The sequence below is a fragment of the Macaca mulatta genome, chromosome 7 (assembly GCF_049350105.2).
Source record: "Macaca mulatta isolate MMU2019108-1 chromosome 7, T2T-MMU8v2.0, whole genome shotgun sequence".
Lineage (NCBI taxonomy): Eukaryota > Metazoa > Chordata > Mammalia > Primates > Cercopithecidae > Macaca > Macaca mulatta.
In genome coordinates this window covers 17,098,946-17,121,143 of record NC_133412.1, presented here as the reverse complement: position 1 = coordinate 17,121,143, position 22,198 = coordinate 17,098,946, and the positions used below count along the sequence as shown (strand labels likewise).

The following is a 22,198-nucleotide window of genomic DNA, read 5'->3' as shown; positions in this document are numbered from 1 at the left end:
GATTACTGTGTGTCTGCTTATTTTACAAATTCATTTCTTCAGCAAATATTTATCGAACGCCTACTCTGTGCCAGATACTGAGCTAGGCATGGAGTTATAACAGTGAACAAGATTGATACAGTTTTTCTTCATGAAATGGAGAGATAACAAGTCAACAAATGAATAATTGTGATGAGAACTATGAAAGATGCAATGGGATATGATAATGGAGCATAATGGAGGCAGGAGCAGTTAGTGTTTAAAATAAAATGATGGTTAGAGAAGGCTTTTCTGACAAGGCAGCATTTAAACTAAGACTGGGATTTAAAGTAATCAGCCATATGAACAACATCCCAAGCAGTATAAAAAAACATGTACAAAGGCACTGAGGCAGGATTAGCCCTGATGTGTTTCAGGAATGGATCAAAAGCTGGAGTGGCAGGAGCCCAGCAAGCCAGGGGAAGGAAGGTATGAGATTAGGCAGTAGGCATCAGAGTAGGCATCAGAGTCCCTTGAGGAACATGGTGGGGATTGAGAGGGGTATCAGAAGTTTATCTGGAAAAAGGAGTCTACAGCTGAGAGGAAACGCCTACTTTAGGACCTGAATTTGGGAGTCATTAGCATTTTGATGGAAAATTACCAGAATGGGTAGTCTAACGTAGGGAGAGGCTACTGAGAGAGGATAGAGGGGGCAGAGCTGTACCATGCTCTTCTGCAAAACCTGGTAAGAGTAGACTTGCAGCAGCCAAGGATAGGTGGAAGTGGGAGGGTGGAAGGAAAGCCAGGAGGTTGTAGGCCTGTGGAAGCCGCAGAGGACAATGCTCAAAGAGAGATGGTTGGTTGCATCGCCGCTGCTGACGTCTAGAATGGTGCTGTCCAGTATGGTGGTCACGAGCTGCCTGTGGCTATTGAAAGGTGACTAGTGCAAACTGAGATGTGCTGTCAGTGTAAAATAAAATGCACACTGGATTTTGAAGACTTAGTATAAAAACAAGAATGCAAAATATTAATTTTAAAGTAATCATTATATGTTGAAATATTTAGGATCTGTTGGGTTGAATAAAAAATATTAAAATTTCACCTGCTTCTCTTTACTATTTTAAAATGTGGCTACCAGAAATTTAAGATGACATGTGTGGCTTGCACTGTATTTCTATTGCAGAGTTTGGCAACGTGGAGGTCATTGGAAAACGTGATAAGAGCAGACTGCCTGGGATTAAGTAATAACTAACAAATTGTTTATATGCTGATGAGACTAAGCTATTGTTATAATACTATTTTGCCCAAAAGTAAATAGAGAATCTCACCACTAAAATTTTTTCTAGACTTATTGATATGTAAGTGATTTAATAATGTCACCTAATTGACATAATATATCATATAATATGTTAAATTTAAATTGTAATAGGATTTAAATTAAATCTTTTGAAATCAACTCTCAAATGTGGTTTTTTTTTTTTTACATTTTTTAACCTGTATTTTTTTCCTTTTTATGGTTTTTAAATTTTTATTTAAATTATTTTATTTTCTTTCATATCTGGCCAGGAAACTTCATGGTGTTATGGTCAACTTGCCGCACAACCGTGTTCAAATCTGTCACCAACAGGTTCATTAAAAACCTGGCCTGCTCGGGGATTTGTGCCAGCCTGGTCTGTGTGCCCTTCGACATCATCCTCAGCACCAGTCCTCACTGTTGCTGGTGGATCTACACCATGCTCTTCTGCAAGGTCGTCAAATTTTTGCACAAAGTCTTCTGTTCTGTGACCATCCTCAGCTTCCCTGCTATTGCTTTGGACAGGTAAGATCAGGTAGCCAGGAGCTAACTTTCTTTTGAGTTGTATTAAAAAATTAGCATCATGAGGCAAATGAGTAGTCAGTGTTCCGTGTACTGCTTTTTAGTCTGCTTGTGATGAACAGAAAGAGAATAAATGTCCAAAACAGATGCCTCACAAAGGACAGGTTGATTTAGCAACAGCCAGGGAAAACAGAACCATTGAGAGAAGACCTGGGGGTGGGAGTTCCATGGTGAGGATGCTGGGGCGGAGCTGCTAGATCACGGTGTCACTTCAGCGTGGTTGCAGTTGGTGGTATTTGTGTTGTAATTTGCAGTAGATTTTTCATCTGATCGGTAACTCTGCAACGAGGGCTTTTTGATGCAGTATGGAACATCTCTGAAAGAAAAAGGGAATGATTCAGTGGTTATTTAACAAATGATTAGATGGTCCAGTTGGATCTGGCCAGGTAACACCAGAATTCCTCTGGAGGATTGATTTCCAAGGCTTCATATTGCAGTGGTGATTGCTTTCTCTTCACATCCTCTTTAAAAGGATGTTCATTTGGAAGTGAACCTTACCTCTCAGTTACTGCAATTCTACATAATTTGATCAATTTTATGAAAATTGTGTAAAGATCTCATAATCAGCAAATTCCTGCCTTTTTCTTTTCTAGCTAGTGCTTCATGAATACAGTTTAGATAATATATTCTAGAGAATTGAATTAAGTAAGCAAGCAAAAATTGAAAAGTATTTTATATCCATGAGTACTTTCGATTTCAAGATTAACAGAGAGGAAACATTGCTGAAGGGAAAGTTCTGGCTGTTCTGATTTTATGCCCTATGTTAAAATTTAACTACATTTTAGATTAATGTGAAAATTTAGAACTCTTTGTCCATTCAAAACATAATACCTTAATGACCTGTGAGGGTATTGATTGTATAACTCACCTGTAGAGTCATTTCAGCCTCTCAGGCCAGGGACCCTGATTTCTTCAGCTGCCTGATGCTGTCTGCATGGAGGGACACAGAGTTACATGAAGCCCCCAGCATACTGGGAGAAGTCATTGCCGTTGTGGTTAAGAGAATGGATGTTGGAATAGAAGCCTGACTTTGAGTCCTGCCTACATAGGTTTCTAGCTGAGTGGCTTTGGGTAAAGTTGCTTAAACTTTCTGAGCCTCAGATTCCAGAGCAGTAGAAAGAATTAAGCGAATTATTTATGGCCTGTGTTAGGATGGGCTGCACCAATATTTGCCTCTCTTTCTCAGGCTTCCCTTCTGATGGCACATTCTTCCTTAGATATATTTCTGCAATCATGTTACCATCAAATCTTGCCAGGAGCAGCTGCAGCTCTTTAGAAGGGACTGGAATCTCACCATCCATGGAGCCAAACAAGGCAGGTGACAAGTCAAGCCATAACAGGCCAGGTTGCAGTTGTGGCCTGTGAAGAGTGTGTCCACATTTCCGTTCATGGGGATCAGCCGCTCAGCAGTTGCAGCTAATAATTGCTTTGTAGGAATCTAGATTCAGTGGGCAGGACTTTTCTATTCTTTCAGAAGAGGAATAAAAAAATCTAGAATTCCATAATTTAAAATGTTGGCAATTAATATTTTTTCAAAAAGTATTATGTGGGTCATCCGAATCCCTTTAGCAAGGTGAACGTATGCCCTGAGATGCCAATTTGCCACACCTGCTTTATGGTGACGTTGCATGTCTCTTCCATTGCTTTTTGAATATCTGGAAAGTGCCATTGCACAGGACTCGAATATAAGAGTGAAGTCAGAGTCCTTTCTCAAGAGTGCTTCTGGTGGGTACGCTAATGCCTTTTATGTCGAACCATTTTGTGTTCAGTGTCCTGCTGAATTCCCCCTGTACTACCTGCTCTGGTAAAGTCTTAAGTCTTCAGTTTGATATTCTGGACTGAGATATAATTTACATATGATAAAATTCACCTATTTAAAGTATACAAGTCAATGAATTTTAGTATATTTATAGAGTTGTACAGCCACCGTCACAATATAATTTTAACATATTTCCATTAACTCACGAAGAAACTTGTGCCCATTTACTTACAGTCACTCCTTGTGCCCAGACCATAGCAGCCATGAGTCTACTTTCTTTTTCTGTATGTTTACGTTATTGGACATTACATGTAAGTGGAATCGTACAATGTGTGTTCTTTTGTGTCTGGCTTCTTTCACTCAGCATGTTTTCAAAGTTCGTGTTATAGAATGTATCAGTACTTCATTCATTTTCATGGCCAAATAATATATTCATTCAATTTTAGGAGTATACCGAATCTGTTTCTCCATTTACGAGTTGGTGGATATTTAGGTTGTTTCTACTTTTTGGATATTGTGAGTAATGCTGCTGTGAATCCTGAAAGGTTTTCTTTTTTTAAATAAGACTCAACAAGAAGGAGAATACGTTATTCTGAACAGTTTGCTGTTATACCTGGAAGTAGTGCAATAATCCCTGTGGGTTATTTCTGGGGCCTTGGTCTTAAACAAAGAAATACGAAAACAGTAAGAAATTCTCATTTTCTTTCCAGCAGAAAAGCTATTGTAATTTTACCATAATTTAAAAAAGTAAAACAAGTCCTTTTAGTAGGAAAACAGGGCTGATAAATTCCTATTTTGTTATTCACAGATGCAAATTACTCGCAAGCATCTGCATGTACACCTGAAGAAGAGAAGACAGTCTTTTCTCTCACTTCCTTCATAACTATTTGTTTCATGGCACTAAGTCAGCAGTTTAATCGGGAGGTCATCTACACTTCTTGCTTCACCGTTTAGAGGTGTACACACTCCAGCCTGGGCAACAGAGCCAGACTCCATCTCAAAAAAAAAAGAACATTATTTATAGTGAGCCTGTGTGCTTATGTTGCAATCTGCTTCCCAACACATAACAGGACTGGAAATTAATGGAAGCCTGGGTTTGTTACATGTCAGTGAGCAAATGGCAGTCAGAGCCAGTGAACTCCTAAGCATGTATTCACGTGTAGGGGTGTGTAGGACATGTATTCATGTGTAGGACTGGCAGTCAGAGCCAGTGAAGTCCTAAGCATGTATTCATGTGTAGGGGTGTGTAGGACATGTGTTCATGTGTAGGACTGGCAGTCAGAGCCAGTGAACTCCTAAGCATGTATTCATGTGTAGGGTGTGTAGGACATGTATTCATGTGTAGGGTGTGTAGGACATGTATTCATGTGTAGGGGTGTGTAGGACATGTATTCACGTGTAGGGGTGTGTAGGACATGTATTCATGTGTAGGACTGGCAGTCAGAGCCAGTGAAGTCCTAAGCATGTATTCATGTGTAGGGGTGTGTAGGACATGTGTTCATGTGTAGGACTGGCAGTCAGAGCCAGTGAACTCCTAAGCATGTATTCATGTGTAGGGGTGGGGCCATCACATATTTACTGAGTCGTCCTTAGAAAACTACCTATATTCAGAGAAAAAAAAGTGAAAGCATGCATCACTTAGGTACTTCTTTCTCTTTTTCCCTCCTCCCAGAAAGAAATCTAGAACACATCTTACCATGCTCCCTCCTTCCCCGATTGTCCGTGGTCACTATTGTGTTTACATCCCATCTCTCTCAGCCTGGAATGTTCCCCTTCTGCTGGTCCCCCTGCCAGACTCCACTGCAGTGTCTCCTTCTCTTGCTATTTTCCCAGATGGCTTTAGGCGCTACCTGTACCTCCTTTGTGCCTGCGGCTAGTAGAGCTGTCATCTCCTTGTTCGTAATTGTTAGTGTGTGTATCTTTGTCCCCATTGGGTTTAGAGACATTCCTGTGTCTTTTCATTCTTATAACCCAGTGCCAGGCACAGGACCTGGTGCATAGGTGGTGCTCAGAAGTACCTGTTACAGGAGGCTGGGCACAGTGACTCACGTCTGTAATGCAACCACTTTGGGAGGCCGACGCAGATGGATCAACTGAGGTCAGGAGTTTGAGACCAGACTGGGCCAACATGGCGAAACTCCGTCTCTACTAAAAATATAAAAATTAGCCAGGCATGGTAGTGCATGTCTGTAATTCCAGCTGCTTGAGAGACTGAAGTAGGAGAATGGCTTGAACCCAGGAGGCGAAGGTTGCAATGAGCCTAGATTGCACTACTGCACTCCAGCCTGGGCGACAGAGTGAGACTCTATCTCAAAAAAAAAAAAAAAAAAAAAAAAAAAAAAAAGAAGTACGTGTTATTGGAAGGCTTGCCTGCTTACTTGCCCTATAAGTGAATGGGTGTCACTAAGGTTGTAAGGTCAACCCTAGCATTAACTGACTGCACAGATATGGCCAAACTAATGTGAAGAAACTGACCATATCTCTGAGGGCTAGTAGCAGCCCTTTTACTACAGATGTGGTTCTAGGGTCCAAAGAGTTACTCGGTTCCCTCAAATCTCTGGTGATACTGAAACAGCGTGCTTTTGGAATTCTGTTTAGGTGGTTATAGACGATCAAATTAATGGTTGGAAGGAAAACCAATGTCTCATCTGATTTTAACAAAAATCTAATTGTGCAGGCATTTTAGACCTATTAATTGCCCTGAGGATTACTGAGTGATTATCGTGGGAGCAATGACTGTTGAGCAGGCATAACTCTTGTCAGCTGAATTGATTTTTGTGAAAGGACCTTGTCAGAATCCATTCTTCATCCTGGGTTCTTCTGCCCTGAACAGATGTAATTGCTAATGATATGTGGACTGTGGCGTAGTCTGCTTTAGATATGTGTGTAGACAAACTGATTTCTGTTGGTAGCTTTGAAGATTGCCCTAAAGCTTCTTTAGCCCACGTAAAATTTTTTACCAATTACCCTTTACCCTCAAATTGAAAAGTAGATATCTTTATAGCAGATGGAGAAATCTTTTATATTGAGAGCACTCTTTGAGATTTCATCCTGGTAGCAACAGTGATAAAGCTAGCTATGAATTGAAATTGTTTCCTTGTTTTCCTGTAACGCCTGGTGAGGACAGGGCTTTCCTCTGCCGCTTTGGAAAGGTTTCTGTTTTTTCGTCTAGTGACGCTTCTTATTGTACTTGCAAAGTCCTCAAAACTTAAGGTCTGGCTTCTGGGATTCCCTCAGTGTTTCTTTATCTTAGGCTGAATAAAAGAACTTGACCTTTCTTCCCTCTCACCTGCTTTTGGTGATATAGATTCCGCTAATTTAAGAAGTGTCTTCTGTGGAATTAATTTTGTTTGTGTATCTTGCAGGTACTACTCAGTCCTCTATCCACTGGAGAGGAAAATATCTGATGCCAAGTCCCGTGAACTGGTGATGTACATCTGGGCCCATGCAGTGGTGGCCAGTGTCCCTGTGTTTGCAGTAACCAATGTGGCCGACATCTATGCCACGTCCACCTGCACGGAAGTCTGGAGCAACTCCTTGGGCCACCTCGTGTACGTTCTGGTGTATAACATCACCACGGTCATTGTGCCTGTGGCGGTGGTGTTCCTCTTCTTGATACTGATCCGACGGGCCCTGAGTGCCAGCCAGAAGAAGAAGGTCATCATAGCAGCGCTCCGGACCCCACAGAACACCATCTCTATTCCCTATGCCTCCCAGCGGGAGGCCGAGCTGCACGCCACCCTGCTCTCCATGGTGATGGTCTTCATCTTGTGTAGCGTGCCCTATGCCACCCTGGTCGTCTACCAGACCGTGCTCAATGTCCCCGACACTTCCGTCTTCTTGCTGCTCACTGCCATTTGGCTCCCCAAAGTCTCCCTGCTGGCAAACCCTGTTCTCTTTCTTACTGTGAACAAATCTGTCCGCAAGTGCTTGATAGGGACCCTGGTACAACTACACCACCGGTACAGTCGCCGTAATGTGGTCAGTACAGGGAGCGGCGTGGCTGAGGCCAGCCTGGAACCCAGCATACGCTCGGGCAGCCAGCTCCTGGAGATGTTCCACATTGGGCAGCAGCAGATCTTTAAGCCCACAGAGGATGAGGAAGAGAGTGAGGCCAAGTACATTGGCTCAGCTGACTTCCAGGCCAAGGAGATATTTAGCACCTGCCTGGAGGGAGAGCAGGGGCCACAGTTTGTGCCCTCTGCCCCACCCTTGGGCACAGTGGACTCTATATCCCAGGTGGCACCAGCAGCCCCTGTGGAACCTGAAACATTCCCTGATAAGTATTCCCTGCAGTTTGGCTTTGGGCCTTTTGAGTTGCCTCCTCAGTGGCTCTCAGAGACCCGAAACAGCAAGAAGCGGCTGCTTCCCCCCTTGGGTAACACCCCAGAAGAGCTGATCCAGACAAAGGTGCCCAAAGTTGGCAGGGTGGAGCGGAAGATGAGCAGGAACAATAAAGTGAGCATTTTTCCAAAGGTGGATTCCTAGCAAGGATGGTCTTGGAAGCAATGGGGAGCTTCCATATCCCACCAGAGTGTGGGAATACTGTGGCCATATGATTGTATGATCTCCTTGCAACTCAGTATGAGTTGATTCCTGCAATATGGGCCAGATGCTTTTGAATGATAGGGAAATCTACATAAAATCCAGTGTCCTCTTTATTGAGGGAGTATACATATCCATCTCAGTGGTCCGTGTCCTTAGTGAAGTCCACATTATTCTCTGTGGGGACAAGAGCTGGGCAGTTTCGAATGGGTCTTGAGGCGGGTATTCCGTGTACACTTTCTGGGGATGCCTCGCTTCCCTGGGCTCCGGAGAGAACACACGGAGAGAAGACTTTCAGAGCTCCCAGGGAGCAGGAACACTCTAAGGGAATTCCAAGATCATGATGGAGCAGGGTGGCCCCAGAGAAAATGCCTGTTTGATTAACTTAAACATGTAAAACATTTTCTATTGAGAAGATAGGGATTTGGCATCTTACACCATTTCTCTGGAAGCCCGAGTCATATGACTCAACTGTTTCTCCTGATACCCTTCATCCCTTTCATTGGGATGTAGGTGAGGGATGACGATTCCACACCTATGGTAGACATGACAATAGATGTGGCCAGGATTAAGGGAGATATTTCATCCTTGATAATTCTGAGTTTCCCTTGGCACCACCAACGCCTCAGAGAGATCCACCTGCCCCCTCCGGTCAGGGTCAGTGGTGGTTGGAAAACACTGAAAAGTCTTCACTATGTGTTTCACCTTAAATTGTGTTTTCTCAACAAATGAGAGAGAAGCTTACAGGGGGAGATGCCTGAGAGATGCCTCTAGCGCTGTAGTTTTTTTCTCTTCCCTATGATCTCGCATGAAGGGTGCTATGTAACAACCAGTATGAGTCAAGTGTATTGAAAAAATCATCTTCTGCAAACTTTTGGAATTAAAAGGTATTTTTTAAATGGAGAGTTAGTGTAAGCTGGGTTCTTTGGAAACATCAAACTGAAAAGACCTGATTTGGAAAGGTGATTCTGCCCGAAAGGTTGGCAAGAATCTGACAAAGATGGTTTCCTTCCGAGGAAGACTCCAGAACTCAGGTATGGCCAGTCTCCTTTTCAGTCTGTTTGTACAACTGTGGTTCTCTCTTAATTTTGGACACAGAGGAGGAACAGAACAGGGAGAAATAGTCATTGTAGAGTGCCAAGGCAACATCTGGCCCAGATGAGCTCTTCACTTCCTCCTTCCCTGTCTTTGTAGGAGCCAGAGTGGGTAGAAGAGGGAGGGCAGTGTCCTCAACTCATCAGCCTCACAAGCAATTTGGGACCCCTCTGGGGTGGATTTCACCGGGTTGAATTAGAACCGCCGATAACACTTCCCTGTTAGTGAGGACAAACCAAGTGCCAGCTCTGCCCTTTTCTCTAGGGTGTTTTGTTCTTGCTCTTGGTACTTAGGGGAGCTAGTCTGGTGCCTTGAGCAAGCTTGAAGGGAAGTGGGTGTCCTCATCAGCAAACTTCCGCATCTCCATTCGTCCCCTCTTTTGACCACACTGGCCCTGTCTCTTGGAGGGAGCCTAGACCCTGTAGGGAGTTTTGTTTTCCTTACTTCTCTTGGGTGTGGTGTCTTGTGTTTCCTGAACATTAACCCAAAGACCCTGCCCCTGGAGAGGAAGCACCTTCCTCTTTGTGTTGGTCTCCTCATAACACTGTTTGCTCACAGCAGAAACGGGGCTGCCACACCCTCCCACGACTCCACTGCCTCCCGGGCCCTGTGTGCATGGCATCTATAGCTCCTTGCCCTGATAGTGAGCGCTGTGGCCCTTCAAGCTTATCTTTCAAAACTTTCACAATCATTACAACTTTTATCAAGGGGAATAATAATCTCTAGGAAAATTGTGTCCACTTTAGGAGAATCTGTCAAGTGTAGCCACTTTGGTGTTGTTCTGATAATATACTGTATATGTACAACTTAATAAATTTTGATGAGGCAGAATCTGGTTGGGTATGTTTCTTATGTATGTTGGAAGCAGATGGCTGACTTCTAACAGGTCATTGCCAGGTGTATTTCTATACTCTTTGAAGAATAACATTTTAATAAAAAAATGAAAAGCAGTTTCTGAAATCAAGAAAAGTTGTATGAGCTATATTTTCTCCCCTTTTTATCTCCCTCAAGTGATATACTGTTGGAACCTGTCTCTTCCTACGGGGTCTCAGATGAAAGATACTCATTTTTTTTTTTTCCTCATGAATGCAGATGTGGCATTTCGGTAGCATTTTCTTGTGTTGTTGCAACTAAAAGAAAATAAGTTCCCTAAGGAGAAAATGCAACATCTGAAAAAATATCACCAAGATGGGTTCCAGATTTTGGCGATGGACACCCAAATCTCTAGGCGGAGCTACACAAGGGAAGCCTGGAGTGCGGCCATCGTCACCCCTCCTGTGCGGGAGCGGCGTCAGGAGCACAACAGTTAGGGCCGTGAGCTCTGAGGTCAGATGGCCTGTGTTTAAATCCTGGCCCCACACTGACTAGCCTTGTGACCTTGGGAGGATGAAGTCACCTCCATGTACCTCAGTTCCCTCTCTGTAAAATGGGAGGATAATAATTGTGGCAGAAGCTTCTGTTGCCCCTACTCACATATTTCACCTATGACTTTGGCTGTGTCCACAGTGGGCTGTTGCTGGCGGCATCTACTCACTTCCCTGAAAGCAGAGCTCCCTGTGTCTGGGAATAATCCTTGGCCTGTGGGGCATGGGAACCACTGGATAAATGCCCCTGCTTCCTGTCCTGCTGGACAATTGTAGGAGGCCTCTGTCCAGTTCTCAAGAGGTCACTGACACAGAGTTAAGTCCCTGTGGCCCACCATGGTGCTTCAATAGCGCAGCCTTCTATTGACTCTGCTTTCTCCTTCTCCGATTCGCTTTCTACAGCCCTCATTCACACCCTCAGGGATCACCTCCCAAACATCCTACCTGCACAAAGCCCTCGTCTCAAGCTCTGTTTTCAGGGAGTCCGAGTGAGGCATGGAGCGCCTGTTAGGATTATATGAGATAATCTGTTTAACACAATGCCTGGCACAGAGTACAGCTGTATCAGTGTTAGCACTTACACAGTACATAAAAAAAATAAAGTGGCTAGGCAGCTTATGTGGAATATTCTTGGAAAACTACAGGTCTTTTCCCCAGTTATTCTAACAGTAATTCATATTCATAATGATGATACTTTGGGGTAATACATAACGCCAAGGGACTATTAGATTCCCTAAAGAAAAAATAACTGTGTAAGCCAGAGTATTTCTTAACTAGACAATTCCCAGTTGAAAAAAAATAGGATGTTCAAAGAAGGTTCACCTTGGCCACTAACCTGTAGGCCATATCTGAATATGAATGCACTCAATGACTGTTTCGAAGTAAGAGCAGAGCGGAGTACACAGGATATCGAACGACAGATATACAAATCCGAAGTGGCCCCAGCTGTAGGAAAGAAACTGCAAGTTAGTTGGTGGGCTAAGTGAACATCTGGAGTTCAAGCACCGGTCTGATTCATCTGAGGAGAAAAGCCACTCCTGCATCCCAGCTGGGTACTGCTGAGCTCTTGGCAGACCTGCGCCAGAGGTGAGGTGGTTCTGCGCACATGCAGCTGCTGCTACAGGTCGGATCAGAGATGCACAAGGGAAAAAGTTTATTACGGGCGGAATTTTGGTGGAGGGAAAGGGTTAATGCTTTCATGGTGTAGTCTACCAATGTCTCAACATACAATGTCAGTAATACCATAGCAGAGCGATGCACTTTCCCCAAATAGTTGTAAGTATGTCGCAGATTCATATCCCAACTAATGTGCCACATTAGAGCTCTGTAACCAAAAGAGAAATGAGTCATGGTAAATAAACTGGGAATCTGTGAATGAAATAGGAATTGAAATAAGTATCAATGCCCAGGGCAGCATCAAAAGCATTTTTGTGCAAGACGTATAAAATAAATGGAAATGAGCTTAGATTCCCCATACGTGAGGTTTCAGAAGATAAAACAGCTCCCTTTTTCTTAGCCTCAGTTTCAACCCGTCTCCCCGCCATTTGTGCGAAAGGTATCCGTTAGTTGATCAGTAGAATAAAGGTCTGGAAACCTGTATGGAAATGAAACTCTGATCTCCAGCATTGTTTATGCAAACCTCTATAGCACTTCATGTCCTGGGGATTCAGGGGTTCTTATTGCCAGATTGAAATGAGTGAATGGTGAATGAATACATAAGAGATACAGCACCTGGAGCAGGGGCGCGGTCTCTGTCGTGTAGGAGTGAAGAAAGATTTGCTTTCAGTGGAGTTATTGCTGGCTCTTATTGATTTCCTTGGAATGACTCCTGCAGAGTTAAAAGGCATCAAATGCAAGGCCTTTGATCCATCTCCTTCTTCAAACACCCAAGCCTCCTTTTAATTCACTAGGAGTGTAAGTTCCAAAGTTGGAGGGGAAGTTCAATACTGAGAAACACAGTTCCAGGCATGTGTGTTGGGCTTGAAGAATAGTTCTTTTATCAGCTATTTCGATCAGAACTTAGTGATGAAGTCTTTCTGCCTCCCTCAGATTTCTTTTTATATGTGTATTCATTGCAGTCCGTATACAAAATGTAATATACACACAGAGGAGTTACTAGAATACACACGTGGTATACGTTGTAAGGCAACAGGTGAGAAAATAGAACACACGGCATGATGCTCTTGCTGTATTAACCATATTCCCTGTGCATCTAACTTCTCTTCTGCCTTTGCCTGGCCCCTCTCATTCACATGCATTGCCTCAGGGTAGGGGATGAGGCTTTCACTGCCTCAAGGAAAAGCAGATATCCTTTGAATCTCTTCCTAGCTTTTGTGTCTCAAAAACCAGGTTTTAGGAGAACAGAGGGGACTCTTGGGGTTAAGCCAGTGAAGTTTTGGTCATAATTATCAAGAAGTGGGGCATGCTCTAGGCATCTACTGGATAAAGGTCAGGAATGCTGTCAAATGCCCTCTAACGCAGAGGACGGCCCTCACAACAAAGAATTGTCTGGTCCAAAATACCAGCAGTGCTAAGGTTGAGACACTCCGGGTTAGACAAAAGTTTGAGGTGATTTGAGGAGGGTGGGACCGTCTCCCTAACCCTTACCTCTGTCCTCCATGCAAACCCAGGTTATTTATGGAGAAAACAGAAGAAATTTAAAGAGAGTTGTCTAGGTCATGAGACATCTGCTCGAGGGAAAAATGCCAGCCTGGCTGCTTTTCCTCAGTTGGGTATCTGCTTCAGGATGGACTTGCTGATCTGCCCTCTGAATTTGGAGGTGTGAGAAAGGAACTGGAGAGAGATGACAGAGTAAACAGAGAGGGCATCCTGCACACCCATCCTGTGGCATGGTGAGAATGGGTGATTTTTCTCAATGTCAAGGAGACACCATAGAAACTCGACTTGAAAGCTGGCCAGACTTGGAGGAGGCTGCGGCTGGATGCTGAGTGGGGTTGAAAGTGGTCAGTCCAGTGCTGTGTCTGGCACCAGAGACGTGTACAATGAGGGCCACATGCCACACCTCTGGCGATTCCCCCCCAAAGTACCAATGAGAGAACAATGGCTGCACCATTCAAGGAGAAGGTGTTTCCTCCTTTTGCCCATCCTTCCTCCTACCTCCGTGGAGGCAGAAGGGAGACCCGCAAGAGGAAACATCAAGCTATAGGAGGAGAGGATTCTCATCCACTCATGGTGAGTTCCTTATCAAGCCTGAGTTGGGGCAGAGGAAGAGCATTACATTAGGCATCATCCTGAACTTTACAACTGGACCACACTCTTTCATATCTCAAAGTGCCTATAGAGTGTTAGGATCTCCCTGGGCAGCAGTTAAGGAACAAGAAAGGAAGCTTCCATGGATTGTTTACCACTTCTAGGTTCAGACTCTACAGTAAATCATGATGACAGTGAGGGGAGCCAGCCTTGGAATGAAGGTGACAAAGAAGACAGCACAGTACGGACAGGGCAACGTGTACTTGATGAAGTCACTGAGCTGCTAAGTCACATGTCTCTACCTTTGAACTTTCAGTTAATGTGAGACAATAAATTTCATGTTGTACACGCAAGTTTGAGTCAAAGTTTTGCTATTTTCTGCAGAAAGCACCCTCATCATACTTGATATGTGAGCTAATTTATTATTTACAAAGAAGAACACATCAGAAATTGCTCCTGTTTGGGGTACAATCTCAATAAAATAAAATAATAATCTCAGATAAATTCATTGTTTTCCTGCCTTTTAATGTTGTACCTGAAGTTTTATATTAACTTAATGAAGAAAACCCCGCAAAGGAACCATGTGTGGTTCCTGATAAGAAATGGCTGATTGTTTATACATATCCAATTCTATTTCCTCCTGAAATGCCACTAAAACCCCATGTAAGGGGTTAAAAAGAAATGTCATAAATCCAGAAGGATGCAAGGAATAGGAGAGAAGACAAAGCGCTCTATGGTTCCAGGTGAGTCTATAACCGCAATAAATTTTAGAAGCTGGAAAGAAGATGGATGGTGATAACTGATTGGGCAGCAGAGTTAAGAATTTCCCAAGAGCTTCTTTTCCTTTCCTTTTTTCTTTTCTTTTTTTTTTTTTTTTTATTGTGTGTGTTCTTTGGATCTTCATTTTTAAGAGCAGGAAACATTTCCTACTATCTCACTGAGGATATTAAGGATAATTCTTCTCTATGGGTTTGTCTTAATGTCTACTTTTCACGCTAGAGGTTTTTTGTTTGTTTGTTTGTTTTTTTGTCTGTCAATGATAGTTCTTAGCTAAGGTACTGGCTTCTCTAAGTACCTTCGAAATGAAAGCTCAGGTTGGGGAGGTTGACAGCTGTTTGAGAAGTAATTAGAGCCCCAGCTAGATCTGCTATTGGTGCCACGCTGCTGGGCCAGCTGCCTCTCCTTAGTCCAGCTTCCCCACCAGCCTGCACTTCCAGATCTTCTCTCCACACTCCATTCCCAACGCCCTTCCAGTCGGGACTTTACCTTCCTAAGGACTGGAAGTACTGCACAAGAGAGCGATATCCTCATCTACCATGACAGCAGGCAATCAAATTATGCTCAAAATGTGTGATGCGAAACAGAGTAAAATGTGAGTTATTCAGAAATATCGGGATGTGTGATGACTGCCAGAAGAGGCGGCTAAAATTATTGCAGGTCCTTGTCTCTGGGACTGTAATTGTTTGTTTCGTTAAGTCTTTTAGTTATATTTTTAAAAGAGTCTACATGTATTCTTTTGATAAGAATACAAATTAACTTTAAAAGGCTTCTGAATTTTGCAAGGCACCATCAGACTAAACAAAAGAAAAAAGAAGAAACTATATACATTATTAGAGGAAATTTAGAAAATAAGGCAATTTAGGCTGTCAGGGTCAGAGAAACCAATGGCTTTTGCTGATGTACTCAAATCATGTCAGATGTACTCAGATAGTACCTTTGGCTTGGCTATACGAACTAGGCAATCATGGGCTACTCTGAATTCTACTTTTCTCCCCATATCTTCTATAGCCAAAAAGAAGGATTTCTTCTTTCTTCTTTTGTGTATTTTTACAGTGTTTTTAAGAATTATTGCTACTTTGTTATATAGATGTAATTTAAGTAATGCTGGTTTGCTTTAGAAATTAATTTAGAACCCACAAAATATTTTGGATTAATATGTCTAAGATACTGAGTTTAATGAGTCAAAGCATCCAGGATTTGTTTATTTATTTATAATTTATGTTCTCATCTACTTTTAAAAAATCTAAAGTGTATGCAATACAAGTACCTTTGCATCAACCAAAGGTCAGTAGAATATTACTTAGAAGTTCTTAATTAATTTTAATTTATAATACTCTGTCTTAGAGTTTATTCCCTTGGTAACATTTGGCTTCTTATTGCCTGCTTTATATTTAGATATGATGTTTCACTGGAGGATATTAAACACAGTCCACAGGCTTTCTGTAGGAAATGATACAATCTCTTTTTTGCAGATGGGGAAACTAGAGACATAGATGGCCACGTCATTAGCCCTAAGAGATGAAGCAAGTTAGAGACAGAGCTAAAAACAGTACAGAAAGCATTAAAGCCCAATTCTTCCAAAGCACCCTCTAAAGTACTGATGATCATTATCATCTATTATTATCATGACTATTTTTTGAATACCCACTTGGCACATATCATTAAACCATACTGGGGACTAGATGAAAATCCTTGATGCTTGGCAGCTGTTTTGCTCAATGTTATTTTCCCAATTTACTTCTTCTGCCTCATGATTTCCCCTGTTTTGTTGTAGAGGCGTTCAGTTTAAAATAAATGTTAAGATACTCTTGAAGGAATGCCAAGACTGAGGTCGCTCTGCGGAGAGCACTCAGAGGCATCATCTTATGTCTTGCATCCTCCATGTTAATATCTTCGCTTTTTTGAGACTTTTAAACATGAGCAGACAGCCAAGGATGACCAGTCCTCTGAGGACAGTATCTAACATACAGGCAGATGCCAAAACAAACACACAAGAAAAAAGAAATTTGGAGGAAAAACAGGATATATAAAAAGAAGAAAACTTTAAAAAAAAATCCATTCTTAATCTCCTTGGAGAGACATAAGAAGATGTTATATGGCCTTAAAAGGACATTCAAAGGTTCCTTCAGAGGGCCTCACTCTGTCACCAAGGCTGGAGTGCAGTGGCACCATCATAGCTCACTGCAACCTCAAACTCCCTGGGTTCAAGGGGTAATTTTAAAGAATTTTTTTGTAGAGATAGGGTCTTGCTTTGTTGCCCAGGCTGGTCTTGAACTCCTGGGCGAATCACTTTCACCCCTTGCCCACATTCCTGAGAGTCACTTGATACTCTTCCCTGTAAGGATATGAAACATTAACAAGATTCATTTATTCATAACAGTAAATATTATTGCATTTAATACATGCTATTGTAATGGAATATAAAGTGTTCAGGATACCGTCCCTGCTCTCTCAATGATTTCTTTTGATGAATGACAAGTCTTTCTTAAATTCAAAAGCTTTCTTTCTCCATAAAATTCTCATTTACTTTATATAGTGATAACATTTTGAATTTGGAAAATCTTAGCCTAGTCATATACCACCCCTGTAATTTAATATAAAGAAATTGAGGTCCAGGAAATTAAGAGCTTTGTCCAACTATGGATCAGAACTTATGATTCTTTTTAAATTTTTAATTTTTTTAACTTTTAAGTTCAGGGGCACATGTGCAGGATGTGCAGTTTGTTACGTAGGTAAATGTGTGTCACAGGAGTTGGTTGTACGGAGTATTTCATCACCCAGGTATTAAGCCTCGTACACATTGGTTATATTTCCTGCTTTTCTCCCTCCTCCCACCCTCCACCCTCCAATAGGCCCCAGTGTGTGTTGTTCCCTTCTGTGTCTGTGTGTTCTCATCATTTAGCTCCCACTTACAAGTGAGAACATGTGGTATTTGGTTTTTTGCAGAACTCATGATTTTTTTTTTTTTTTTTGAGATGGAGTGTCCCTCTGTCACCCAGGCTGGAGTGCAGTGGCGTGATCTCGGCTCACTGCAAGCTCCGCCTCCTGGGTTCAGGCCATTCTCCTGCCTCAGCCTCCTGAGTAGCTGGAACTACAGGTGACCACCACCACACCCGGCTGATTTTTTTGTATTTTTAGTAGAGACGGGGTTTCACTGTGTTAGCCAGGATGGTCTCGATCTCCTGACCTCGTGATCCGATCCGCCTTGGCCTCCCAAAGTGCTCTGATTACAGGCCTGAGCCACCATGCTTGGCCTTCAATAGAGGATTTAACTCAGAAAAAGTGACCAATGAATGATAGGAAATTGAATGCATGGATGCAGGTATCCACCCGAATACAAAATTCTCACAAATTTGGGTCCAGGTAATGATCTCCAGATTCATTTAAAAAATGTGTTGGTAATTTTCACAAAAATACCATCATCTGTAGCAAGCAATACAAGATAGATGAGCATTTAATGCACACCAGATATGAACTGAACCTGATAATTCATCTGCTTTTCTTTCATTCTCCAGCATGGATTGGATGGTTGCTGTAATTTGACATAAAAGTACTCATTTTATTAACAAGTGCAATGAAAAATTCAGTATAATGTCTCAAGTTTCTCTGTTTCAACAAAATAAAGAAGAGTGCTAGAGAGTTATCTTCCCATTGTTTGACAGATAGGCTGGTAAACTGAAGTCTGGAGAGGTGAAGAGGCTTGCCCTTCCATAACAGAGGTGGGATACATGCAACTCTCATAAAACCTAAACCAATTCTGAACCTGTTCTATTGCATCGTTCTATAAAAATAGGGCACTTCTCTTGTGGTTTTGCTGTGCTTCATTCTTTGTTCGACAATTGCAGGGACAAGACAGATGGCTGTTACCATTACCCAGATGTTTCTAAACAAGCAATTCTTGCTGCCATGCACGTTGAGCAGACGGCTTTTCCATTGGTATGAATGCTGTTTCAGTCCAGGCTGAGATACATGAGCAGGTCCTTTCCAAAGAGAGCAGAGACTGCTTAAATCAGAAGATCACAGGGTCTCAGAGCTGGAAGTAGTGGTAGAAACCTTTATCGACCTCTTATTTAGTAGACGAAGAAACTGAGGTGGAAAGAGTTTAAGAGACTGGGCCCAGGCCACACTGTTCTTGGCAAAGACAGCACAGAAAATCCAGAGATGTGGCTGGGTGTGGTGTGGTGGCTCACACCTGTAATCTCAGCACTTTGGGAGGTCGAGGTGAGTGGATCACCTGAGGTCAGGAGTTCGAGACCAGCCTGGCCAACATGGTGAAACCCCATCTCTACTAAAAATACAAAAATTAGCTGGGCATGGTGGCGTGCGCCTGTAATCCCAGCTACTTGGGAGGCTGAGGAAGGAGAATTGCTTGAACCTGGGAGGCAGAGATTGCAGTGAGCCAAGATAGCGCCACTGCCCTCCAGCCTGAACAGCAGAGCAACACTCTGTCTCAGAAAAAAAAAAAAAAAAAAAGAAAATCCAGAGATGTGTATTTTAAAATGTGTGTCAGTGATGAATTACAAAAATATAAAACATAACAATTTTTCAACAAAATTAAAACATAAATTCTAGTTTGCCTATTATGGCAAAATGAGGGGAAAATAAGCCAGCTTCTATTAAGAAAGGAGTTTGGATGATCAAATTTTAAAAATATCAACAAGAAAACCAATAGTCATCAAAATGATGACCAGTTCCTCGTATAATAAACACTGTATGTTCAGATAGGAAACATTACTTTGAATTTGAGCTAAGAAAAAGATCGTGTAAGAAATAAAGTGAGGCCGAGCGTGGTGGCTCAAGCCTGCAATCCCAGCACTTTGGGAGGCCGAGATGGGTGGATCACGAGGTCAGGAGATCGAGACCATCCTGGCTAACCCGGTGAAACTCCGTCTTTACTAAAAAATACAAAAAACTAGCCGGGCAAGGTGGCGGGTGCCTGTAGTCCCAGCTACTCGGGAGGCTGAGGCAGGAGAATGGCGTGAACCCGGGAGGCGGAGCTTACAGTGAGCTGAGATCTGGCCACTGCACTGCAGCCTGGGCGACAGAGCGAGACTGTGTCTCAAAAAAAAAAAAAAAAAAAAAAAAAAAGTGAGAAGCTAAGAATGCCAGGATGAGGCTTAAACATTGTGGCAGCCTGACCCTTGACTGATGAACAAACCCCTGTGGTGGTTTCCTTCTTATTTCTTCATCTCTGAGATGTTAACTCTGAGAAAAATCATTTCCGTACATTGCTGCTTAACACCCTAAATATTTGGTTTGAATGTGTTTCTAATACGGCATCTTAATTGTTTTAGCTTCCTTTACTTTTTGTTAAAATATGTACAAAGGTTTACATAATAATGAAGGCTTACATAACTTATATGAAGTTTTAGTATTGTAGGAAAACAGCCTGTTGCATAGCAAGATGACCAGTGTGTTCCTGTAGCATAGATAACCCCCACAGAGATGCTTATCTAACCACCCCAGGGGTCATGAGTTTTGCAAGAAGGCCTGAGGCATGACTGGCTGCACATCTTTCCCTAAAATCTTGCTATATAAAGGATGCTTTCTGGAGGGCAGGTGCGGGGATCCACTGTCTCTCTGGCTACCAGAGACACGGCTTCTGTTTGTAAGCCCCCTACTGAATGTTTCTTTCTGAGAAAATGGACTTGTCAGCTTCTTTCATTGGCCTCTCAGCTTCCTCGGCCTTTGGGGGTAGGTTTGCACAGACCTGCTCACCTCAAGCAAGTACATGGATCAGGAGATCCAATTTAAAACAACAAACGAACGAACCCCTGTGGGATCAGAGAGACCAAGCTCAGTACTGAAGTTAGATTTTAGACTCAGAGACAAGCTTACTGGTAGGTTGAAAACATGAAGCATGAAACCCAATGCATGGGCAATGTTCAGATACTGTTGGTTTCAGCCCAGGATTGATAGTTGCAGTGAAATTTCAGCCATGATCCGCAAGCAGTGTCACATCCACTCAGCTGACAGGGGTGAGATGTCAGGAGTAGAATACTAATCTCGGTGGGCATCTGGCAACTGAAACTGCAGCTGGCCTTGGGAAGTGTCTGCCAACTCTTTAAATCTTTGCAGGTACAGAGTTGCTGCAGGTGACCAAACTTTGGAGCCAGTAAGATCATGAGAAATTCAGCAGTCTGTTACTTTGAGGGAATTTCCTCAGAAAAGAAGAGAAACTGATTTTTTTTCCCCTTTCTGGTGAGAATGACTCACTTGGCAGAGCCGATTGCTTTAGGGCCGAGTTGACATGATACCTTCCCCCTGCAAATGACTCCGGATATTATAACATACCTTTGTTTTCACTGATTTACTTTACTATCTTTAAAAACAACCCTCTAGGCCAGAAACATGTAGCTGCACTGCTGTGTGTGCGTGTGTGTGTGCGCGCACTGATTTTTACACAATTTCACAATGTCCTGGAAGTTTTTGGCCCCCTGTGTTGACATGTGGATCGCTCGAGCCAGTTAAATAGAGTTATATGACAATGCATGACCTAACTTCTTTACTGAAAGCAAACCTAAAGTCATCGTTGTTTTTGGACCAATAGGCATTGAGAAATTGTAATCTTCTAAAAAATGGAGACATCCACTGACCAGCAGCTAATTCTGCGGAGCACTCCACAGCAGACCGGGAGAGGAGGGAAAGAGTTCTACAGGGAGAGCATTTTTCAGTGTCTAGCCTGCTGTTTGCAAAGCAAGTGCTGGATGTCACTGTTTATAGCCTCCGTGTAGAACGGCTGCGGGAGGCTCCACGGTGCCTCCGGGAGCAATGTCCTCGCCAGTATTTACCCTCTAAAACATTAACTTGAAGTCAGGGGTTCATCTGTACCACAAGAACCAAAGGACTTGTTAAAAATGCAGATTCCTGGTCTGTGTTCCAGACCCACTGAATCATGTAATAGGAACTAGAATCAATATTTTAAATCACACCTGAACTGATCCTTCTGAACAACAAAGTTCGACAACCCATTCGAATCGGGTTTATTTCACAGCTTTTAAGTTCTAAAAAATGTACTCAAATAAGGTACTAAGCACACACTAAACATAGGCTTAACATGTATTTTACTTTCAATAAAAACAGCATTAAGCCTGGGCGACATAGGGAGACTTCACCTCTTAAAAAATAAAATAAAAAAAAAAAAAAATTCATCTGGGTGTGGTGGTGCGTGCCTGTAGTCCCAGCTACTCAGGAGGCTGAGGAGGCTGAGGTGGGAGATTGCTTGAGCCTGGGAAGTTGAGGCTGCAGTGAGCCATGATCATTGTGCTATTGCACTCCAGCCTGGGCAACAGACTGTGACCTTATCTCAAAGAAAAAAAAAAAAAAAAAAAAGGGTTACCCGTTCCGGAACCTGAATGTGCTTTTTCAGGGTTTATTTACTTCCCTGTTCATGACCCTTGCTGGCATGGATGGCACTGTGCCCAAGCAGGATTGGGAAGTGCTGGAGAGAGTACAGTTGGTATAAAAGGGGTAAATGCAATAAAACATGTACCTCTTTTTAAGTCTACTGATTGAATGTAAATACAGATGTGTGAGAACTTTCAGTGTCTCAAAGTCACCATGGTTTTTAGATATTATTTATATGTACTAACGTTTTAAAAAATGCATTTT

At 42.6% G+C, this 22,198-nt stretch overlaps 1 protein-coding gene across 1 annotated transcript in view; it reads left to right on the top strand.

The window, feature by feature from the left end:
- The window catches only part of GPR176 (G protein-coupled receptor 176), a 120,786-nt gene extending 112,313 nt beyond the window's left edge, over positions 1-8,473 (top strand). Inside the window, 2 exon segments of the mRNA NM_001266154.1 lie at positions 1,525-1,777; positions 6,959-8,473. Coding sequence (NP_001253083.1) covers positions 1,525-1,777; positions 6,959-8,081 — 1,376 coding nt within the window. The 3' untranslated portion in view covers positions 8,082-8,473.
- The last annotated feature ends 13,725 nt before the right edge of the window (positions 8,474-22,198 follow it).